This window comes from Gobio gobio, assembly GCF_949357685.1.
Source record: "Gobio gobio genome assembly, chromosome: 11".
Taxonomy (NCBI): domain Eukaryota; kingdom Metazoa; phylum Chordata; class Actinopteri; order Cypriniformes; family Gobionidae; genus Gobio; species Gobio gobio.
Window position 1 is genome coordinate 35,966,596 of NC_137104.1, and position 22,122 is coordinate 35,988,717.

At 38.7% G+C, this 22,122-nt stretch overlaps 1 protein-coding gene across 1 annotated transcript in view; it reads right to left on the reverse strand.

Moving 5' to 3' along the window:
- Positions 1–14,018: 14,018 nt before the first annotated feature.
- The window catches only part of dazl (deleted in azoospermia-like), a gene marked incomplete at both ends in the record, with an annotated part of 39,773 nt that continues 31,669 nt past the window's right edge, over positions 14,019–22,122 (reverse strand). Inside the window, one exon of the mRNA XM_079828680.1 lies at positions 14,019–14,063. Within this exon, the coding sequence (XP_079684806.1) occupies positions 14,019–14,063 (45 nt within the window). The remainder of the gene's footprint in view (positions 14,064–22,122) is intronic.

The window sequence follows — 22,122 nt, forward strand, 5'->3', positions numbered from 1 at the left end:
GACAACAAGCATTAAATGCGCAATGATGATGGGACAGGGGAGCAATGGATGGATGGTTTTATGGATCAGGAACTGGGTGATCATTTGAGAGAGCTGTATATGAGTAGATCAGGATATACACTTAAAAGCAGCACTGTGCCTTACCTTACCATGGTACAGTAATCAGGATACCATGATATTTTGATACATATCATAGAACTGCTGTACGACTATTGTATTCAGTGGCATGTAATGCCAGGTATTTCTAAGAATATGATGGCATTTCCATTGCAATAGTGTCCAAAAGACCGGCGCGCTACCGTCACTTTTGATAAACCTAATGTGTATTATAAGTAGTTTTAAATTCTTAAATAAATGAATACAAATATATTTTATAATAGCTTGAAATATCTTGATTTTTAGTTGTTTTAACATTTTTGTTTTGTTTTATTCTTTTGCTTGTATTGTTTTATTTTTAATTTTAAATCAGGCCCCCTTGGAAGTTTGTTGAGGCCCCTATAGTAGGTCCCGGCCCCCTGGTTAAGAGCCACTGCATTTAGACTATGTTACCAAAATAGTATATGGGAGATTCCAAGCTGCAAAAACATTTGATAAACTTCCAGAAATCAATGAAAAACATTATAGTCTGGAAAACATAAGAAGGGATGTGTTCTCTGATGTAGAGCTTTATATCTACAGAGCATCTCTTTGTCATTTTTGGATCTCTATCACTTTGAATTTCCTTTGTCTTTTTTAGAATTGATTTATTGATCGCCTCAGGTGTGATTAGTGGCTGGTTATCTGCTCAAGTCAATTACTTCTTTAATCTCTTTTTTTATCTCTTTTATTCCACAAAATGGTGGATTACAGACTTGAAGGGAACAATTAAAATTATTGGAACAGTACGCTACTTCCAAGATTAGTTATTCAGGGGGAAAAAATGAGTAATTTATATTTAAACAGAGAATATACACAGGGAGGTGCTTACATAATGCGTGGAGTCGTTACCTCAAACATTACAGGTTTAAATTGAAAGTAGGAGTAAATCACAAAGATTTACTGAGACAATTTGCTTTTATTATGAATCCGACAGCTGGAATATAAATGACTAATTCATGGGAGATACACGGACCTTCACACCTGTGCCGAGCGAAGTTAATACTGGCAGTCAAGCATCCGGTTCCACTCATTTCCCTTCACTAGCCTGACAATCACATCATTACTGATGCTAATCGCTCGGCAACAGACCGACAGATCATCAGTTTGCTCACAGTTACTGAGACAACATTTGGAGAGCTATTAGAGCAGGAAAAAAAAAAACACGGATTCTTAATCTCAGCTGAATTTGCAATATCATCAAGGGACCAGCAAACACAAGTTTTGACATAAACACAAATGCTGCTATGAGCACATAAGCCCCAGTGAGGGGATAGTTCCTCCCTCATCGAGCACAAAAATGACAGCACAGCAATGTGTGCAAGATACTTAGCCCTTTCCATTTGGGATTTATCAATACCATATGGAATCTTGTTTCCGGCATGAAAATGAAAAAGGTGATTGTGACTTTTTATCTCGCAATTCAGACTTCTTTTCTTGCAGTTTGAAAATTGCAAGTTTATATTTTGCAATTCTTACTTTATTTCTTGCAATTACGCGTTTATATCTCACAATTCTAACTTTATTTCTTGCAATTGCAAGTTTGTATCTCACAATGTTCAGAAAAAGTCAGAATCGTAAGATAAAAGTCGCAAATACCTTATTTAGTAGTTAGTAGAGTTAATATCAAAATTCTGAGAAATAAAGTTAGAATTACAAAATATAAACTCACAATTTTGGCTTTTTCACAATTTGAGGTGTATAACTTGCAGTTGCGAGTTTATATCTCACAATTCCGAGAAATAAAGTCAGAGTTGCAAGACATACTCACAAATCTGACTTTTTTTTCTTGCAGTTGTGAGTTTATATCTCACAATTAATATAAACTCACAATTTTCAACTTTTTTTTTTTTTTTACACAATTTGGAGTTCATTTCTCAGAAATAAACTTGCAATTAGGGCTGTAACGATTTGACCAAAAATAAAAACCTCGATTAATTGAACATTTTACCTCGATTACGATTAATGAACGGTTATTTTGCTTATTTTTTTTTCTTTTTTTTTGCCCTCATAAGGTTTTTGAGTAAGTTCCTGATAAGGTTTGTATTGTAAATATTTTCTACTATTAAAGGTGGAATTTCTTTTCTAATGAAAGTGCATTTCTTTGTGATTTTAAAATACTTGAAGGAAACGGTTGACTTTCAGCAGTTATTGTCTATGGGGCAGATTTCTGTTTGTTGTACATCAGATACAGATAAATTGACACAGTAGGCCTACATTACATTTATTTGAATGCATTAATGAGAGAGTGATTGTGTGTGAATTACTCATACCGTCTCTATTCATTATGAAGATGTGGTTTGTAGTTACTTCAAAGGTATTAAAATCTATGCCTATAACGGTTGAGTTTCTAAGCTACTTTAGTGACTTTACTTTAGTCACAGGGCAGCGTTGACAATGCGTATCTGCGCTCCTCTGCGTGCGATCTTCACGTGATGTGCGAGCTTCTGTCTGAGTGTTCATTTGTCACAATATATCAGGCATTAGTTCAACATAATACACATCTGATGGTCGAAAACTGGCAGGGCTTAAACCATATACAAATGACAAGCTTTGTGAGGACGTAGGTGATGGAGGTCTGCCGTCAGGGCGCGCGCGTTGTCAAGAGACGCGACACGGCTCGGCTCTCTGTGTCACAGAAAAAAGCTGAGCCTTGAACGGATACATTGTCCGTATTGTTGTTTTTGAACAGTGCACAATCACTTTAAATGTTGAAACTGGCAAGCCTTTAAACGCATGTACTTGACAAACTTTATGAGCACGAACGTGAAAGTGATCTGGCTTCGGGGCTTGCGCGTGCCATCTGTGTGTGTGTGTGTGTGTGTGTGTGTGTGTGTGTCAGCGTGTAGGCTATAAGAACAGCAATTAACTGACCTGTATATAAACTGTGTAAAACATGCAGTTACTATAATGATTCTGAGCATCTATAAACACAGATAACCGCTCCTGCATCTCTGTGTGCCTGAAAACCGCACTTGATGTGACTGACGGGGCGGAGTCACGTGAAAACCGAAATAACTGACATGGTAAAAATATGTCGGTTAGAGGTTCTAAACTTCGGTTTCGGTTATTTTTCGATTAATCGTACAGCCCTACTTGCAATTATGAGAGAGAAAGTCAGAATTGTAAGATCATGGCCCAGTTTCACAGACAGGACGTAGATTAAGCCAGGATTAGGCCTCAATTAGGTAATTTAAGTAGCTTTAATAAACATGCTTCAGAATAAAAACATTAATGGTGTGCATCTTGAGACAAAACAATGGCACTGACATATTTTAAGATATGCCAGTGCAAGTTGCTTTCAGTTAAAACAGCTCAAACATACATTTTAATCTGGGACCAGGTTTAAGACTTGTCTGTGAAACTGGGGGTTAGTCATAGTCCTAGCTATGAAAGAGCAAATGTACTTAGGGTTTTTATAAACATGTAAGATTAGATACACTTAAGAAACAGATAAAAATTGATTTAAAAAAAATACATTAAATGCACATAAATGCTCGAATACATATGAGGATACAATCAGACTTGGAGTTTCTCTTCAGCACAAAGGTGCATACATGGCTTCATACTCTACATCACAACCACACTGCACACTTCCCACACTACACACTTCCTGCAGAACACACGCGCAGATATTCACACACAATAATCTCTCACTGTGATAAGCGCGAGGAGGGGAGCGGAAGAAAAAAGGGAAAAAAGAAAGATGGAGAGCTAAATTTAGGCAAGATGATAGGGAAGGATAATAAGTTGAGAGAGCACACATAGAATTGTGGTGGGGTGGGGGGGTGATGTGGGCTCTGGTAACCAACGGAGACAAGAGATTGTCAATATGATGCAATAAAGAAAAGCCTGATTTACTCTCCTAATGTCTTGCTCTGACAAAGGATCTTAATACAGTCCTCTATATTTGAACTATAAAGTATAATAAAAGAGTGTAAAATCTATGTACAAATTACGGCAATTTTACTATCTTATCACACACATTAATGCGATACGTCAACATAAGTAGAAAAGTACCATAGTTTGACATGGAAAAAATAATAAAAAATAAAAATAACATTTTATCGAATGCATTTTTTATTGATATTGATTACGTGTCTATCGTGATACATATCATTATCGTTTTATCGCCCAGCTCTAAGTGGTATAACTAAGGGCCCGTCCACACGGAGACGCGTATCACTGTATACGTATACATTTTTTATCGTATTGGCGTTTCGTCCTCACGGATCCGCCGTTTTGGGAGACTGAAACCGGGTCCTAAAGTGGATAAATCTGAAAATGACACCCTTGCGGTTTCGTGTATAGAGCCAATCCGTATATTTTGTGAAACGGTGATGTCATCACACCACGTCCTGCGTGGCACTGGGCATGCGCACATCAATACTGCGTTGTTTAATTACTGTATTTGCATTATTGTAAGGGTATGTTTAGGGTTGGGGTAGGTGTATGCGTTAATAAAACACATCTGGTAAGTAGCAAATTTATTTATTGTTATTTTATTGTGAGATTTTACCTCACCTCCGACTGTTGTCGTACCCCTTCTAGCCACAACTTTTCTTCTCCATTTTTAGTGTATTTCTGTGGCAGAATTACAGTGCCACATACTGGCCTGGCATGTATACTACATCGTATTGAGCCGTTTTCATGCTCTCGTGTGTACGCAGAGATTTCTTGAAACGAAGAAAAAAAAAAGATCGGATAGGGAAAGTTCTGGCTTTGTGTGGACGGGGCCTAAGTGGAAGCAATTGGGAACAACAGCAACTCAGCCATGAAGTGGTAGGCCATGTAAAATCACAGAGCGGGGTCAGCGCATACTGAGGCGCACAGTGAGCAGAAGTCACCAACTTTCTGCAGAGTCAATAGCTACAGACCTCCAAACTTTGTGTGGCCTTCAGATTGGCTCAAGAACAGTCCGTAGAGAGCTTCATGGAATGGGTTTCCATGGCCGAGCAGCTGCTCTAGAGCAGTGGAGACGTGTTCTCTGGAGTGACGAATCATGCTTCTCTGTCTGGCAATCCTATGGATGAGGCTGGGTTTGGCAGTTGCCAGGAGAATGGTACTTGCCTGACTGTATTGTGCCAAGTGTAAAGTTTGGTGGAGGGGGGATTGTGGTGTGGGGGTTGTTTTTCAGGGGTTGGGCTTGGCCCCTTAGTTCCATTGAAAAGAACTCTTAAAGGGTAACTAAACCCTAAAACAACAATGATCTGCAAGACTGGGGCTTTTTTTAGTGCTGTTCATTGATTTGAGTAAATGTTTTGACATTTGGGTATAAAGTATTTTAATTCTACAATATATAGTGTAAAAACATCTGAGTGCTGCCCTCTTAAGGTTGAACGGTGGTTACTGCAGTTGAATTTTCCTATTGGATGTTGTTTGCCATCGTGACGTTTGTTGGCTCTTCCAACGGCTCACTACCCACGCCCCTGGCACGAGCTCACCATGCCCTAATCAATCCATCACTACTGGTCTCAGGTGCACGCCCCCCGCTCAGCACCGCCCTCAGTTTTTCCCCTCTGTCTCCGCCCACTTTTCCAGCATTTTTCAAATATTGTCAATGGGTGGAGTTAGGCTCTGATCAGGGGTTGAGTTACCCCTGAGTTACTTTAATGCTTCAGCATACCAAGACATTTTGGACAATTTCATGCTCCCAACTTTGTGGGAACAGTTTGGGGATGGCCCCTTCCTGATCCAACATGACTGCGCATCAGTGCACAAAGCAAGGTCCATAAAGACATGAATGAGCGAGTTTGGTGTGGAGGAAATTGACTGTCCTGCAGAGGGTCCTGACCTCAACCCGATAGAACACCTTTGGGATGAATTGGAGCAGAGACTGCGAGCCAGGCTTTCTTGTCCAACATCAGTGCCTGACCTCACAAATGCGCTTCTAGAAGAATGGTCAAAAATTCCCATAAACACACTCCTAAACCTTGTGGAAAGACTTCCCAGAAGAGTTGAAGCTGTAGCTGCAAAGGGTGGGCAAACTCCATTTTAAACCCTACGGATTAAGAATGGAATGTCATTAAAGTTAATGTGCATGTAAAGGCAGGTGTCCCAAAACTTTTGGAAATATAGTGTATATACACACACATATATTATGTAAACAAGAACCTTTGTGTTCAATGCAATTAATCGTGATTAACTGATTTGACAGCACTAATAAAAAATCACTTTCATACATATATAAAGGATGTATAAATAATTTTCAGACTCGTAGTTCCATTTGATACAATCACTGTACTATACTTTATAGTGTTGTCAAAAATATCGATATTTCGAAGTGTATCGATACTGAAATATCTGAAACGATACGATATTCCTTTTCTATAGTATCGATACCAGCCGCGCTCTCCTCTCCTCGCCTCTCCTCTCCGACCGACAGCAAATTGACACACCTGCCTCCTCTCATTCAATCCAGTTAACCCTCTGAACACGGCGAATGCGTGTTCTGCTGGATTTTTCCTCATGACTGCGTGTTAGTATGGGTGGGACCGGTCTGAATTTCACACGGGATTGCACACAACGTTAATTCTACTCATTCCCGCAAATTTCACGCTCGCATCTGAAGCGCACACACACATACCGTAATAAAGCCGCCTCTGACATACAAGGGCAAAAATGAGCTCCTTCTTCCAGCTTATTAATGGTCAAATACACTCAAAAAATATCTCAATGTACATCTTAGTGAGTATTAACGTAAACACAGTTGTAAACAGTTCAGGAAGAATGTGTAGCAGGAACAGTGTTTGGGATCCATGCATGTGTCAGGTCTTAAAGGGACAGCAGTTATTTATTATTCAAACTACAAAAAGACAAACTATCACTTACTGCTGCTCTTGACTGATTAATCTTAAGGCCTGTTCACACCGGGACGATTTTCGCACGCGTTTATCGCCGACGTTTAACGCCTCGGGACTAAACAATGGGCGCCAATGTGAGTGTTCACACCGACGCGCAAAACGCCAGGCGTAAAAGCGTCATTTTTAAAAAAACGCCTCGGGTTCGTTTTTTTATTTTGACGCGGCGCATAAAAAACTGGCCGACCAATGAGATCGGCGCTTTTGTTCACGTGCCTGGAGCTGCTGAAGTGACAGTAAAACACGACTTGGTGGCGCTCAAGCACAAAACGCTCTTGCCGAGCACACATTGATACGACGAAGAAGTAGTAAGTAGACAAAGAAGAAGATGAACTGCTAATGCTGCTTGCCAGTTAGCAAAAAGTGTGTGAATGGTTTTGTCCATATACATAATATGTCTATGGTTTTGGCAAGCACGTAAATACTGTCTCTCTTCTCCTTCTGTGTGACAAGCGAGTGTCAGAGGCTTAAAGTGCCGCAGCACCATCTTGTGTACCGGGAGCGCATCTACTGAATGTGCACGTTCACTCGGCGCAGCGCCAGTGAAAATCGCTTGGGTGTGAACACTCAAGACGCGCCGAAAAACGGCACGAAAAACGCTGGCGATAAGCGCGCACGATATTCGTCCCGGTGTGTACAGGCCTTTATGGATTCATCTGTTTAAAAATTTTTTATAATGAAGATTATCCAATGTTATTTTAAAATTGATTACTTCGTTTTTTTTTTATTCAGTTTATTTACCTGAATACTTTTAGACCTAACTGAAAAAAGCAGTCTTTTTCATTTGTATCTTTATTCTATTGTATTTATTTGTGCTATTGTTAGTCATTTGTTTATTTGTTCTTATTTTATTACTGTTTACTCGTCTTTTGTAAGTTCAATTTGAAATACATTTTCCTTGAGCTGTATGTAAGCTATTGCAACACAATTAGTTAGCAAATATTTGTGAGATCATTGTAATGGTAATTGATCAACGTTTATATATGAGAAAAACCTTAAAAGCTTTATCATATAAAGTGATCTCTTCAGAAGAAAATTTTAATTGCCTAGACTTTCAATAGACGGACAAAAAAAAAATTATATTAAAAATATCTATTTGACAGTATGCAACATTTTTTCCCTGTGTTATCGAAAATCGATACTTTTTTAGGTATCGTATCGAAGTTAGAAATTCCAGTATCGTGACAACACTAATACTTTATATTATTTATAAGAAACTGAAAATGTATTATTTAAAACTGTTATCTGAAATTGTTTCTGTGAATGGGTGTGACGGTAAAAATTGGGTCTTTGTAGACATGCAACCATCTCCCCGATGTGCATGTGAAAAGTTTGTATGTGTTTGTATGTATGTGCATGTGAAAAGTTTGTGTGTGAGATGTTTGTAGGACTCTGTAGGTCGCTATCGCAGGAGCAGGTTGGCATGGCTGAATACGAAAGTTGATGATAGCACATTCCCCTCACATTTCACAGGTTTGTAATCATCGCTTCACTCTTCTCGCTTGCAATCTCTCACCCCTGCTATCTCTCTCTCTCTCTCTCTCTCTCTCTCTCAGAGTTTGACTGCTTAGCCTGTCACTCATGTCAGCCTCGGAGCCCCACTGTGAGTGTGAAAAAATACTAACCGAAGGTCATCTTCTTCTGCCAGTCATCTCACTTGATACCATGATGTGTGAATGAACAATATGTGTCTGTTTTGAGCAGTTGTGTGCTTATACTAGAATCTGAATTCTCACATATTCATGCTTACATACTCTTAATACATTCAAACATTTAGTATAAAGCACCAATGAATGTGCATTTCATAATTCTGCATTAAGAAATATTAACATTGCTGAGGCACTATTTAATAAATTCCTGCTGTGTGTAGCACCTGTGGCTCTGCATATAGCTATACTTGAAGGATCCTCCTAACACAAGGAAAGATCCAGACTAGGGCTGCAACGACGCGTCGACGTCGTCGATGACGTCGACTACGAAAATACGTCGACGTGCGTGAAATGCGTCGACGCGTCGGCGGCACAATATTTACGTTCTAGAATGGAACAGAAGATCTAGAATAATGGCAGCTTCTGCTCCCGGGCATAGTGAAAATGATCATTTATCATATAAAGCCAGACCGCTACATTCAAAAGTGTGGGAGTACTTTAAACAGAAGCCGAGTAAAACTGTGCTTTGTTCGCTCTGTAACGCCGGTTTCACACTGCGCGCGGTGGCAGAGCGGGAGCTGTGCGCGTGGAGAGCGGGAGCTTTCACACTGCCAGTCAGTGTTGCCAAGTCCGCTTTTTTCCGCGGAATTGGGCTACTTCTACACTGTTGCCGCGGGCTGCGTCTCATGTCCGCGGGTTGAATAAAAAAAACACACACATATTTAACCCCCCGAACGCGATGTTTACCAAAGAACCTCCCCGAAACGCGATTGAGCTTGTTTTGGGCTAGTTTTGAGTAACGAATGGGTGGGTTTTGTTGTGTAAACCTGGCAACCCTGCTGCCAGTGTTCTTCTCCATGGTTCTCTCGTGCAGCTGAACGCGCCACGCGTGTATTGCAACAGACCGGTCACATTTTCCGGGGTTCTTCTCCGACCCCAGTACGTCTCGTGCTTTTATTTATTATGGGCTGCATATATCTGCTGTAAATGCGACCTGGTTCCGCTCTGTCCCAAACACATATGCATAATAACTTGCTGTATATAGGTAGTTTACATGATTAAAGTAACATTAAAGTTAAGATATGCCTCTAGCTTTAATCATTTAAATGTGTCTTTGAAGTTTGGGCAAAAACTTCTGGCAGCTTTAGTCGTTGTTTATGCACATGTATCTTCAAAATAGACGACTAGTTATACATTAACACTATGCTGAAAGCTCCTGTATGTGAACCTTTTGCAGATAAATACAAGTGCATTTTCGTTTACTATTGACAAAAAACAATAAGTAAATCATACTCAACTACTATAGTAAACAACTTTTCCTAATTAGGCCTACTCTGTATACATTTTATGATGAATAGTATCATTATGTTTAAAAAGCTTCTTGTGTTCATATATTTCATTATAAAATGGCATACTATGTACACTACCCTTCCTGAAATACAATTTATATTGTCATCATTCATTGATTTCATGTTAAAATAATATACAAATTCACTACCCTCTTTGAAATACAATAATCAGTAAAAAAGAATAATGAGATTAATCTGGAAAAATAATCGTTAGATTAGTCGACTAATCGAAAAAATAATCGTTAGATTAGTCGACAGAAAAAATAATCGTTAGTTGCAGCTCTAATCCAGACGTTTAATTTAGATAATTTCAGACTGATTTAACAGCTTGAGTGGCACATTTTAGTGCAGATTGTATTGTGAACGCAATGTACTCTTTCTAAAAGGCTATTAAAGTATGGGGCAGAGCCGAGGCAAACTACTGTATATTGCAGCACCATATCTCTTTTCACATGCAAAGACAGCATTTAAATTAAAGTCTTAAAGGATTAGTTCACTTTAAAATGAAAATTAGCCCATGATTTACTCACCCTCAAGCCACCCTAGGTGTTTGACTTTCTGCTTTCTGATGAACACAATCGGAGTTATATTAAGAAATATCCTGACGCTTCAACGCTTTCTAATGGCAGTGATGGGGTCCATTGAGTTTGAAGCTCAAAAACGCACATCCATCCATCCTAAATGTACTCCACACAGCTCTGGGGGGTTAATAAAGGCCTTCTGAAGCTAATAGATCGAGTTTTGTAAGAAAAATCCACCAGACCGCCGCCTTCTATGGATTCAAAATTTGAAATTGAAATTTGAATTTCAAATCCATATAGCCTAACCCACCCAACCCTAACGCCACTCGCAGTTCAAAACGCTGCCAGTACGTCCGATGTCACACAACCCACCAGTTACGCTTTTCCGTAAGTTGAATACGGAAGGCGGTCTAGCAGATATTTTACTTTATTAAGTTTTAAATATGGATATTTTTTCTTACAAAACCCCGTCAATTAGCTTCAGAATGCCTTTATTGACCCCCTGGAGCCATGTGGAGTACATTTATGATTGAGCTTCAACTCAATGGACCCCTTCAAAGCTTGAAGCGTCAGGATATTTATTAATATAACTATGATTGTGTTCACCAGAAGGAAGAAAGTCAAATACACCTAGGGTGGCTTTAGTAAATCATGGGATAATTTTCATTTTAAAGTGAACCAATCTTTTAAAGGCAAAGGAGCGAAAAAGTCCACAACAGTTAAAAAAAACATTTTCCCCTGTGGTCTATTTACAGTAAAATGTTAGTCACAGAAAACTGTTCTCATAAAGATCATTGGGAGAATTGTCACGATAAACTAAATTCTGTCCATTATATGAGCAAAGAATGTGACTAACGTTATAAATAGACCCCATAAAAATGAAATAAAAAGTACAATATGACCATTTCAAGGCTGCTTTAGGTTTTTTGTTAAAAGCCAAACACTATGTACACACTGTTTCATGCATGCAAATGTTATATTTTTTAATAGTTCGACTTGAATGGAAGTGTGAAATCCTTTGGTATTTATGCTGATCTCTTGCACATGCAGCATGCACAGACTTCAAATTAGAAGTGAGCTTGAACTTTACAGTGACTCACATACAAGCTCAAATAAAAGCTTTGCATTTATTACAAGTATACCGAGAACATGGGAAGAAAGAAGAGAGGGATAAATCAGCTGAGAAGAAAGAAATCAGTGACTTAGAATCAGAAAGTTAACGGTGTTAAGGTACAGTGGCAGAAGGAAACTCCACGCAATAATTTCAAGACTGGACATACCTGTTGTTCTTTGATTATGTCGCGGTCGATTTGTCTCCTGTGCCGTTTCGCTTCTCTCCGGTTTCTTTTAGCTTTCTGTCGGTTTCTCAACTCTCATGCCCTCGCTGTGGTGTGTGTGAACTGGAGGCAGGTGAGCGGATGATGAGCTCAGTTCATTTCTGCTGTGGCGGCGACTCCAGTCAATACAGTCTCCTCCTTCTACTCGCTCCTCTCCCTCTTTTTTCCTTCCCTCCCTGTGAATGAAAGGGGAACGATGCCCTCCACTGTTTCCAAATCATTCCTTTTGTCTCTCGTTTCACCTTCAACATCGTACAGTCAAAGGGAAAAGTCAAAGGGAAAAAAACAAACAGTAGAACCCAGAACTATAGTTGACTAATGGTAGCTAATTCTGCTTCCTCGTTAAATACAACCATAAAAACCCAAATAAAAATGGCTCTATAGCGCCACCAATAACCCACTTAAAAAAATATTTTAAGGTACTATTTATAGTTTATATAAATTCCGTTGTATGGCATAATCATGATAAAAACACGTAAAAAAAAAAATTGTATCATAGCAGATTCCAACAGTTGATCCAGATTTGTCAAGACAACGCTCATTTTGATTCATAGAGATTCCATGACCATCTAGAACGTGAATTTATTTCAGTTTCGTTTTAAAGAGTATTGAAGCGAGTACAAAGATCCAGGACGTGCCAGGTCGAAGTATATGGTCGCTGTGGATGTTTGTGTTAATATACATTTATTCATTGGTGCAGTGACCAATTCATAATTTGGTCCGTCTGACCAATACAAGGAGATACAACCACCTTCCACAGCAAAATGAGTCGAGGTCAGTAGCAAAAAATAAATTAAATGCATTTTTACAAATATGGTGCCTATTACAGTAAAAAAAGTGAAGGTGAGGCAAAAATAATTCAACTTTATTTTTTATTAATAACAAAAACAGCAAAACCGCACAATGCCAACATCGAAATCCACAACATATATACATGGCAAACCCAGAGTACAGTGATTAGAAGCTCTCAGACTAGAGCACAAGAGTGAGACCATAGGAAATAAAACTGCAAAATTTCAATACAAGCCAGTCAGATTTGGTTTATAAAAATGTGATGAATCTGCTACAGCTATTAAATCAGCCCCCATTAAAAAACAAAAACAAACAAAAAGTGTAACAATAGGTATAAAATGACAGTGCTTTGTGTTCAACAACACCCATAACTCTTTGCAAACTTTTAAAAACAAATCTCAATTAACAAAGGGAACTGGTGCGAAAAAGTGCTGGAAAAATAGAAAAAGGAAGCCTGACTGTGTTCACAGTGTTTATCGATATTCCGTCATCGCTTTAATTTAAAACAAGTCAACCGTCCTGTGACCTGCTGTGACTTGCAGGGCTGAGTATAAAATTGTATTGTCATTTCTGAATTAATGCAATGATTTTATTTACACCTTTCAACTGCGTTAACCCTAATGAAAAAGAAAACCAGCATCAAGGAAAGAAATTAATGGAAGTACAGTGATAACGACTGATGAATGAAAGTAGATTTGTAGAGTAAAAAAAAAAGGGGAGCCACTGTACCCTGGTGCTCAATAACCAAATAGAAGAAATCCGAACATGTGCCTTGAATGTGAAAGTCCCAAAACAAAACTATTTTAACAGTGAACACTCGACAGCTTGAATCAGTAAACAATTGAACATAGCTTTAAAACAACACTGAAAACATCAGAACAGTTACCTAAATGCATACGGTGCATCACCAACAGTGAGTCAAACTTTAAAATAAGCAAACATAAATAAAATATAAATATGTATTTGTGAGCTTAAAAGTGTCTTTAAAGTTAGTTGGCCATGAAGAAGAAAGAAAAACAGACAATACAAATAAATGGGTGGAATAGGCTAAAGCGAATAAAGCTTGTCAAATGTTTCAGTGTGTGGATGTGTGAGGCCTTAGATTACAACATGATCATATGATCATATCAATGTTGTCCCCTCAAAATACACCTTCACATCACACCCAGGATGACCCTATCTGCAACTGGGTTTGAAAACACGCACACAATGAAGTGCAGTGCTTGATCGCCATCAAGTTGTTCTCCTCTGCTTCTATGGAAGTCTACCCTAAGAAAAAGAAAAAGTGACTCGGTAAAAGTGACTCCTGAAAACTAAAGATGGCATCTTCATTTAGAGGCACAAAAACTTACCAAAAAAAGGAGTGAAGGGTTAGCTACAGAAGGGTCAGTAAAGTCTGGACTCCACAATCCACATAGTTCTGAAAGACAGTCACACATTTACTCTTCTTATATTAATGAGCCTTTCAATTTTAGTACACTTTATTTTCCTGCCGGTGTCTGCCATTTTTATACCAAGTCAGCACTGCCATCTAAAGGCTTGCCACAGCACAACAATCAAATCTAACCTTCATTAATACCATACAGTGCAGTGCACTGGCCAATAATTAATGTCTTAAAACACATAGCATGCATAAACACAAGCAATTTTTCCGCTGCTTATTCTTTATCTACATTTATTAGTTCTCATATTTCATACAGTTCAATTAAAGTCCCCCGTAGTCAATTTTATCCCATAAAACTCATCTTTGATCACCAAAAATGACAATTTAAACCTTTATTTCCCTGTGAAAAAAAAACCTTAAAGCCTTAAAATGGCATAAATGCAACTACACCCTTGCTTCATTTTGTATTTGCGGACCCATGAATATACAAATTAGCCCCGCCTCAACACAATCACACAAGCTCAGAATACCTGATCCACTAGGTCAACTTTACTGTAGAAAACGCTGCACAATGGACATATTGGTTTAAATTCTGCCATATACATTTGAACCAGAAACTGATTTCGAAGAAGTGGAAGAGTGAAATAAGCCCTGTTTCCATCGAAATTACCCGGAACAATTTGTCTCAGGAACTTTTTTTCCCCCAGACCTATTGCTGTCTGCGTTTCCATCGCAGTCTAAAGCACCGTGAAGATTAGTCCGGTGACATAGGACTGCACACGAATTTCCAGAGCCCAGTGGATTTCTTCCTCCGCAAATACACCTAATAAAGCCTGAACCTCGTCGTCGGTCCATCGGTCACATTTTTTAAACTTCATTGTCAATTCGAATAGCAAACAACTCTGACTGCACGCACCACAACTGACTTTTAGGTTGAAATAAAATGCTGGGGGACCTCAACCAATCAGCATGTTCAGCGCCTAAGTCCCACCCCCGAAAGTTCCTGAACTTTGAAAAAGTACTACCTTGCGAGCAGGGCCATTTCGAGGTTTAAATTTTTACCCGGAACTTCATTTAGACTCCAGTTCCTGCGGTTGAAACACAGATTACCACCTCAAAGTCCCTAGTTCCTGGGGAAAGTTCCTGCAGTGGGAACGCGGCTTTATACAGGCTTGTCTATAGGGTTGGGCACCGAGAACAGGTTCCAACTTGGAACCGTTAAAAAAAATAACGATGCCATTGGAATCGTTTAGAAATTTTGTTTTCGATTCCGATCATCGGTTCCAAACTCATCCTCCTTGGGCAACCCTGCGCTAACCAATGTTATTAAAGGGATAGTTCAACCTGAAATTAAAATAAAGCCAACTTTTACTCATCCTGCTGTTGTCCCAGTGCCCTATGTCCTTCTATCTTTTTAGGACCTCAAAAGCAGAAGAGAGAGAAAAAACAAACAAAAAAAAAAAGTCCTGCACGCGCTCCTTCCTATTATGGCAGTGAAAAGCGACCAGGCTAAAACATTATAAAAAAATAAACAAATGTATCACGCAATCATACAAGGAGACGCGCGCCGTATATGGAAAGTGTTCAGAGCCATACTATCAGGTTTTGCGAGAAAGAAAGTATTATTCAGTCAAAACACTGAGCTCGGCCATTTATTCTGCGCGCATTCCTGTGTGTGTGCACTCAGAGCCGTCAGCAGGCACCAGCGCTCATGCCCACTATAACTCGCACTGTTGTCATGGCACCCAGGATAAGCACACACGCACCATTTTGAGAAATCAGGCTCAATAGAAACAAACGCGACTCTCGTCTTTTATATGACGTATATGATAAGAAATAATACAATAATACTAATAATAAAACCTCCTGAAGTGAATGTTGTGTACCGGTTGTCATGACAACATTGCATGAGGCTACTGACGGCTTGGAGTGCGCACACACAGGAACGCGTGCAGAGTAACGGCCGAATTGCCCACGCTAGTAGCAATCCTAATATGACTGCTGCTAATGCTATTGCTAAACCGGTGGAGACTCGGTTTGAAACTCCATTCACCTTTGCAGCAAGGCAGGGGAAAATGCCAGCGGAGAAAGTCCCAAAACTAAAACTCATTATTGAATCAAAATAAAATTTTCCTCTGTGAAATGAGCCTGTGACATGTTTTGACACCACCCCTCGAAGAATCGGAATCGAGAATCGAAAAGAACCGAAATCGAAAGTAAGAATCGCCAAATCAAAACGATGCCCAACCCTACTTGTCTACAAGTCGTGTATCAGAATGTTAATGCGTTTTATGTATCGCTCTCTACAATGGACACATAATGGTAAATAACTTACCTTTTGCTTGATTACGTTATCAAACAGCTTATGTGTTGCTAATGTTACACAAACTATGAAATAAAAAAAATCAGTATCCTTAGAAATGTTTTGAACAACTTATAACGTCAGTAGAGAAAGGCATATAGTTCATCATAACATCGTAATATACATCATATGAAAAATCGGGTAGGTTTAGCAATATACCGGGTGAATTATGTATATCAACAGAAAAATATACCAGGATAACCTGGCTTCTCGAGACAACCCTGCTTCACAGCATAGTAATGATATGCTAAAGCCCGCCCACACAATGACATGATTGATTACAAGGTAGTTTGTGACGCAAGGAACATCAGCGATTTCAAACTGCGTTGAGAGAGTCTTTGGTTCACTGGACTTTTAAAAGGAGAAAATACCCAGCAATGGTGTTGACCTGTGACTTTACACCAGGGCTGCACAAGAAATCGTTTTAGCATTGATATTGCAATGTCTGCATCCGCGATAGTCACATCGCTGGATGTGTGACGTCAAGTATAGGGATCTTGGTTGATCGGTTGCGGCTCGTAACGCATTTGATTTGTGGATTAATTGCAAAGTTTAACCATCATAGAGTGAACGTTTATCGTTAATATTGTTAAGTCCTGTCAGTTTAAACAAGCGCAAGAAGACTGGAACTCGCGCAATGTTCTCTGTGCGTGCACACAGAGCCGTGCAAACAGCACGTGAACACCGGATTCAGGCCTCCTTCTCCTCTTTTGAGCTTGAACGAATATGTGCATGCAAAATTAAGTCAAAATGCCCGTCTATGCGTTGAATACAGTTGGGAAGGCAAACGGATGCGTATCATTAATTGGATCGGTGCATTCGTCTTAAAGTGACAGCAGCCTAATTTACCCTCAGCTGTTTGTCACCAATGTTAATCAAACAACAAAAGAGAAACAGAAAATCACTTTTGTAGCTTTAACAAAGATTAATTGTATCAGTTAATTATATTAATTATATTTAATTTATACAGCAAAGACTATGCAGTATTCACCTGCATATTACCTCAATCATCCTTTATAAATAGAGCTGTTCAAAACATCGCTGTATACTGTATAACAGTGTCTACTTTGCTTATCAGAAGAAAATTGCACGGGTATTTACTTATTTATAAGGCCATTTTGGGGATGTTGCCATCTTATCTTTGCCGTCTTATGAAACAGAAAATAGTTGAGAAATACTTTCTTCGCTCACAAAATTGTTATATTCTCTCTGTTCCTTTTGTTCAATCTGAATTAGGCAAAAAGGCTTTTATGTATGCAGCTCCTACTGACTGAAATCTTCTGCTATTGAAATTACAAAATTTGCTGTCTTTGGATCATTTAAAAACAGTTATTCGACAAATGGACAATGATATGCAACTGTTTTTAAGTGTTTTTTAGTCTGTTTGTGTTTGTAATATTTTGTGATGAAACTGATGTATTGCTGCCCAGGACACTCCTGCAAAAGAGATTCTTAAACCTCAGAGTCTTTTCTGGTTAAATAAAATAAATAAAATAAAATCTGGTGAAATTGTTTTCATATTGCAAAATACTTCACAGAAAAAAAATGATCACAATGTCAGTTTTTTCCAATATCGCGCAGCCCTAATTTGCACATGGTTTGCCTTAAAGCATATTAAAAACACCACAGACATATAAACAACATTAAAAACCTTGATTTTCACCACAGGGGGTCTTTAATGAAAAGCAAGATTGAAAATGAGAACTTAGGAATTTACACAGATATTGTAGATTCACTAGACTTTCTCTCAAACGCAACCTAATTTTGATACCGTTTTGATTTAGTGTGCACTAAAGGGAAGCCGGTGCTTATTGATACGTTGCCCTGACAGCTTTTCAAGTATTATTAAAATGCTAGAGGCAGCTGTTTCAGACTAGCTAACACACTCTTCTCAATTTAATTTACAGGGCTAACCAATGTGGTTAATATCTCTGCTCGGTTATATCCTAAGCAATTACATTACCACGCCAATTCAAATTAAGTTTCATACGAGCTTCAACAAATATTGCTGCACCTCCAAAAAAAGAAAAAAGGTACTACATTACTCATTTGTAATTTGCTATGGATGAAAGCATATAAAAAAAGAAAAAGAAAAATGCAGCTCTTAATGTAGCCCTTAAAATAAATACTTATTTCAGTATACATGCACTACCATTCAAAGGTGTGGAGTCAGTAAGATTTTGAAAGAAGTCTCTTGTATTTACCAAGGCTGCAATTATCTGATCAAAAATACAGCAAAAAATGTTCTACATTATTTTTTCAAATGGAATATATTCCTGTGATAGTAAAGTTGAGTTTCCAGCATCATCAGTCTTCAGTGTCACATGATCCTTCAGAAATCATTCTAATATGCTGCTTTGGTGCTCAACAAACATGTTTCCATCCAAAGTTGCAAATTTAAGTTGAGCAAAATTAGAATAATTGCAAAAAACATTTGAGAACACAACCTTGCGAGATGCTTCTGGTAGGGAATTAAAACAAATCATTTTGATGACAGACTTTGATAATTCTGAAATGCCTCAGCCAAACCAACATTTGAGATGCTGTGCAATGAAATTGGTCCGCTGGTTAGTCCAGTTATCCAATCACATTATCTTCAAAGTCACTTTTTTTGTTGTTGTTGTTGTTGTTTCCATTGCAGTTTATGCACGTTTTCTTATCGGATAAAAAAAAAAAAAAATTATCCACCTCAAGTGAGCGCACAAATGTTTATGAGCATTTTTAGAAATTATTCACATTTTGGTGTTTCCATCCAGCATTTTTTAAGCGATATCCAAAAATGTGCATGGAAACAACTAACATTGAAAACAGTTGAGCTGCTTTATATTTGTGTGAAAACTGCTAATTTTTTTCCAAGACTCTTTAAAGGGGTGGTAAAACACGATTTCACTTTTCTAACTTTAGCTAGTGTGTAATGTTGCTGTTTGAGCATAAACAACATCTGCAAAGTTACAACGTTCAAAGTTTAAAGCAAAGGGAAAATATTTGATTTTAAAGAAATCAATTTCTAAGGACCTCAGCAAACGACCGGTAGGGACTACAGACATTCCTCCAGGGTTGCTGACATCACCAGTCCCAATATTTACATAAACCCCTCCTCTGAGAATAAGGGGGGCGAGGCCATTTTTTATTGCTGTGGAGAAGAGTTGTTGTGGTATTCTTAGATTTCATGTGACGTCACACAGTGAAGCCGGCGCCATTTGTAGGACTGAATTGCAACATGCCGTCTATCTGCTGTGCTGTGAACAGCAAATCTAGTTAGTAATCAGATTTGATATTGAATGGAGTGTTGTTGCCGCAATGCCGACGGAAATGCTGTTATTTTCATCCGGATTGCACGTCCACTTTGTTCAGCCTTCCTAGGGACGGGGGAGTTAGGGATCAATGGTTATCTCGCTCTCTGTGCTGCACATTTTACGGAGGAAAGCTTCCACAATCTTCGCGAGTTCAATGCAGGATTCGCATAACTGCTTGTCCTGAAAGATGGATTTAAAAACAGAAGCTGCTTACGGGCCACAACCTGTAAGTATTAGGGTTGGGTACCGAACTCGGTACTTTTAAGGGAACCGACCGAATTACGTCGGTACTACTGAGTACCGATTCACATTAAATCAATCGGTACCAAATTTCGGTACCTGAGAACACATCTGGTGATATAGATAGCGTCTGTGAATATTAAACCGCAAAAAGACTATTTAAACACGAATCCTGCGTGTCTCTGTGCGAATGAATGCGGTAGAAGCGCGGTTTACCTAACACACACACACACACACACAAACACACACACACTCGCGTGTTTCCATCTCTGCCGTCTCATATGAGGACATGAACGCACGAACGTCATCTCCAGAGCCACTGAGAGTCACTTTATGAGCATTTTACCGTTTCATTTAAGAAAAACTACCGTCATATCATAAACACAGAAACTCAAAGGAACGGCAACCCGTCAAAATAAAAGTCCGGTTTATCTTGACAAATGCATCACTGTTGTACAGTAGAATTTACATACGTCTCAATTAATAATACTAACACTAATGTAATGATCAAAACTATTTTTTTTAAGTAATAAATTAAAGATTTTCTGTTTTAAGGTTTTAATTTTAACCGTATAAAGTTGTGCAGCACTTTGTTATACAAAAAAAAGTTTAATTAAATTAAATTAATGTCTTCATTTGATTACCAGAAAATACACAGCACATAATTTGTGGGACATCTTTTCATAGAAATGAAATTAAAAAGAAAAAAAATAATATGGTTGTTTTTAATAATTAAATTTAAGTAGCTAGTAGCCTACTATCTAGTAAATATTACAGTATACAAACATCACAGACAATTGCAGACAGAGACCAGGGCAGCTCTGGCATAATGTCAATAACACTTCTATAAATGACTTACAGGTTATTTATAGTTATTTATGTAAATCCCTAAAGTACCGAAAAAGGTACCGTTGGGTACCGGTACCGGTATAATGTGAACGGTACCCAACCCCAGTAAGTATGATTTATTTTTCGTCGATGCGTTTTCCTGTAATATTTCGTATTGTTAATTGTACGTTGTAGCAAGGAAGTAAACAGAAGACAACGCTGTTTGGCTCAGCAAACCAGTTTGTTAAATGCTCATTCATACTTAAAGTTATCCGACAAACACCTAACGTTACAAACTTTTTAAAATCTCAACGGCGAACTTGGAATTAGTTTTAATTATTCTTTGATTAGAGCTTTTATGTATTGTTTATCTACTACAGGCATGCTAAACATGGTTCTGTGTTTGATTTGGCTACTATAGTAAAGCCAATGTTTAATGTTCGTTTTGGGTTAATAGTTCTTGCGACAGATATTTGGCTATAATCGTTCTAAAAATACAAAAGTAACAGTGCCATTCAATAGCGATCACTATAGATCCGCAATCTTTACTCAAAAAATCCCTTTGAGGACTGTAGTAGGCTATACAACAAAAAAACAAACCATTCTGAAACGTCGTTTAACAGCCGTTCTTGAACAGGTTCTGCTCGATCATCTTCACTAAAATGTTCTGGGTCCAATTCGGGCTCAAATTTGTATGGTTTTAATGATGCCATTGTTTCTAATACTACCAAAGCACAGTGTACCGGTAAAGGTAAGGGGCGTGACGTTTCCGAAAAACGTGCACTAGGCGGTTAGCGAATCACATATCATCAAATATCATCATTTTGCGTCATCTGATGATTTTTTGGCCAGAGGCTATAGACTACAGCCAGGAGAAAGAGCTAGTTCCGCAAGTTTTCAACCCACCCACAGGGGAGGGATCTTACTCACGGAATGTAAATGCGCATGCCCGCTGCCGCTCGGATCGTGCATTAATAACGGAGTGGTGTGGAGCAAAGTGAGCGTTTCAACTTTTCAATGAATTCCTATGAAAGTTAAGCTTCCATATGCGATCTCAAAACGCGCCAGACTGGACACGCGCTGAGAATGACAGCCGCGCTTACCTCAGCTCTTCTCTTGTGATGAATTAAATCTGACTCCTGCTGCGTCTGTGCCGTGCCTTTTGTTCGACTCACTCACACTTTATAGAAAAGATGCGTTCAGTTTTTAATTGTAGTGTCTATTCTCAAACTGAACAAAATTATTGTATTACTATGAAAAACAAAACGACGGTGGGGGCGGTGTAATGGTGGGCAAGTGATAACCAGTGGCCGTGGCTTTGGGAGTGGCCTCGTTGGGCAGCAAAGCAAGTGCATTCTGGGAGTTGTTG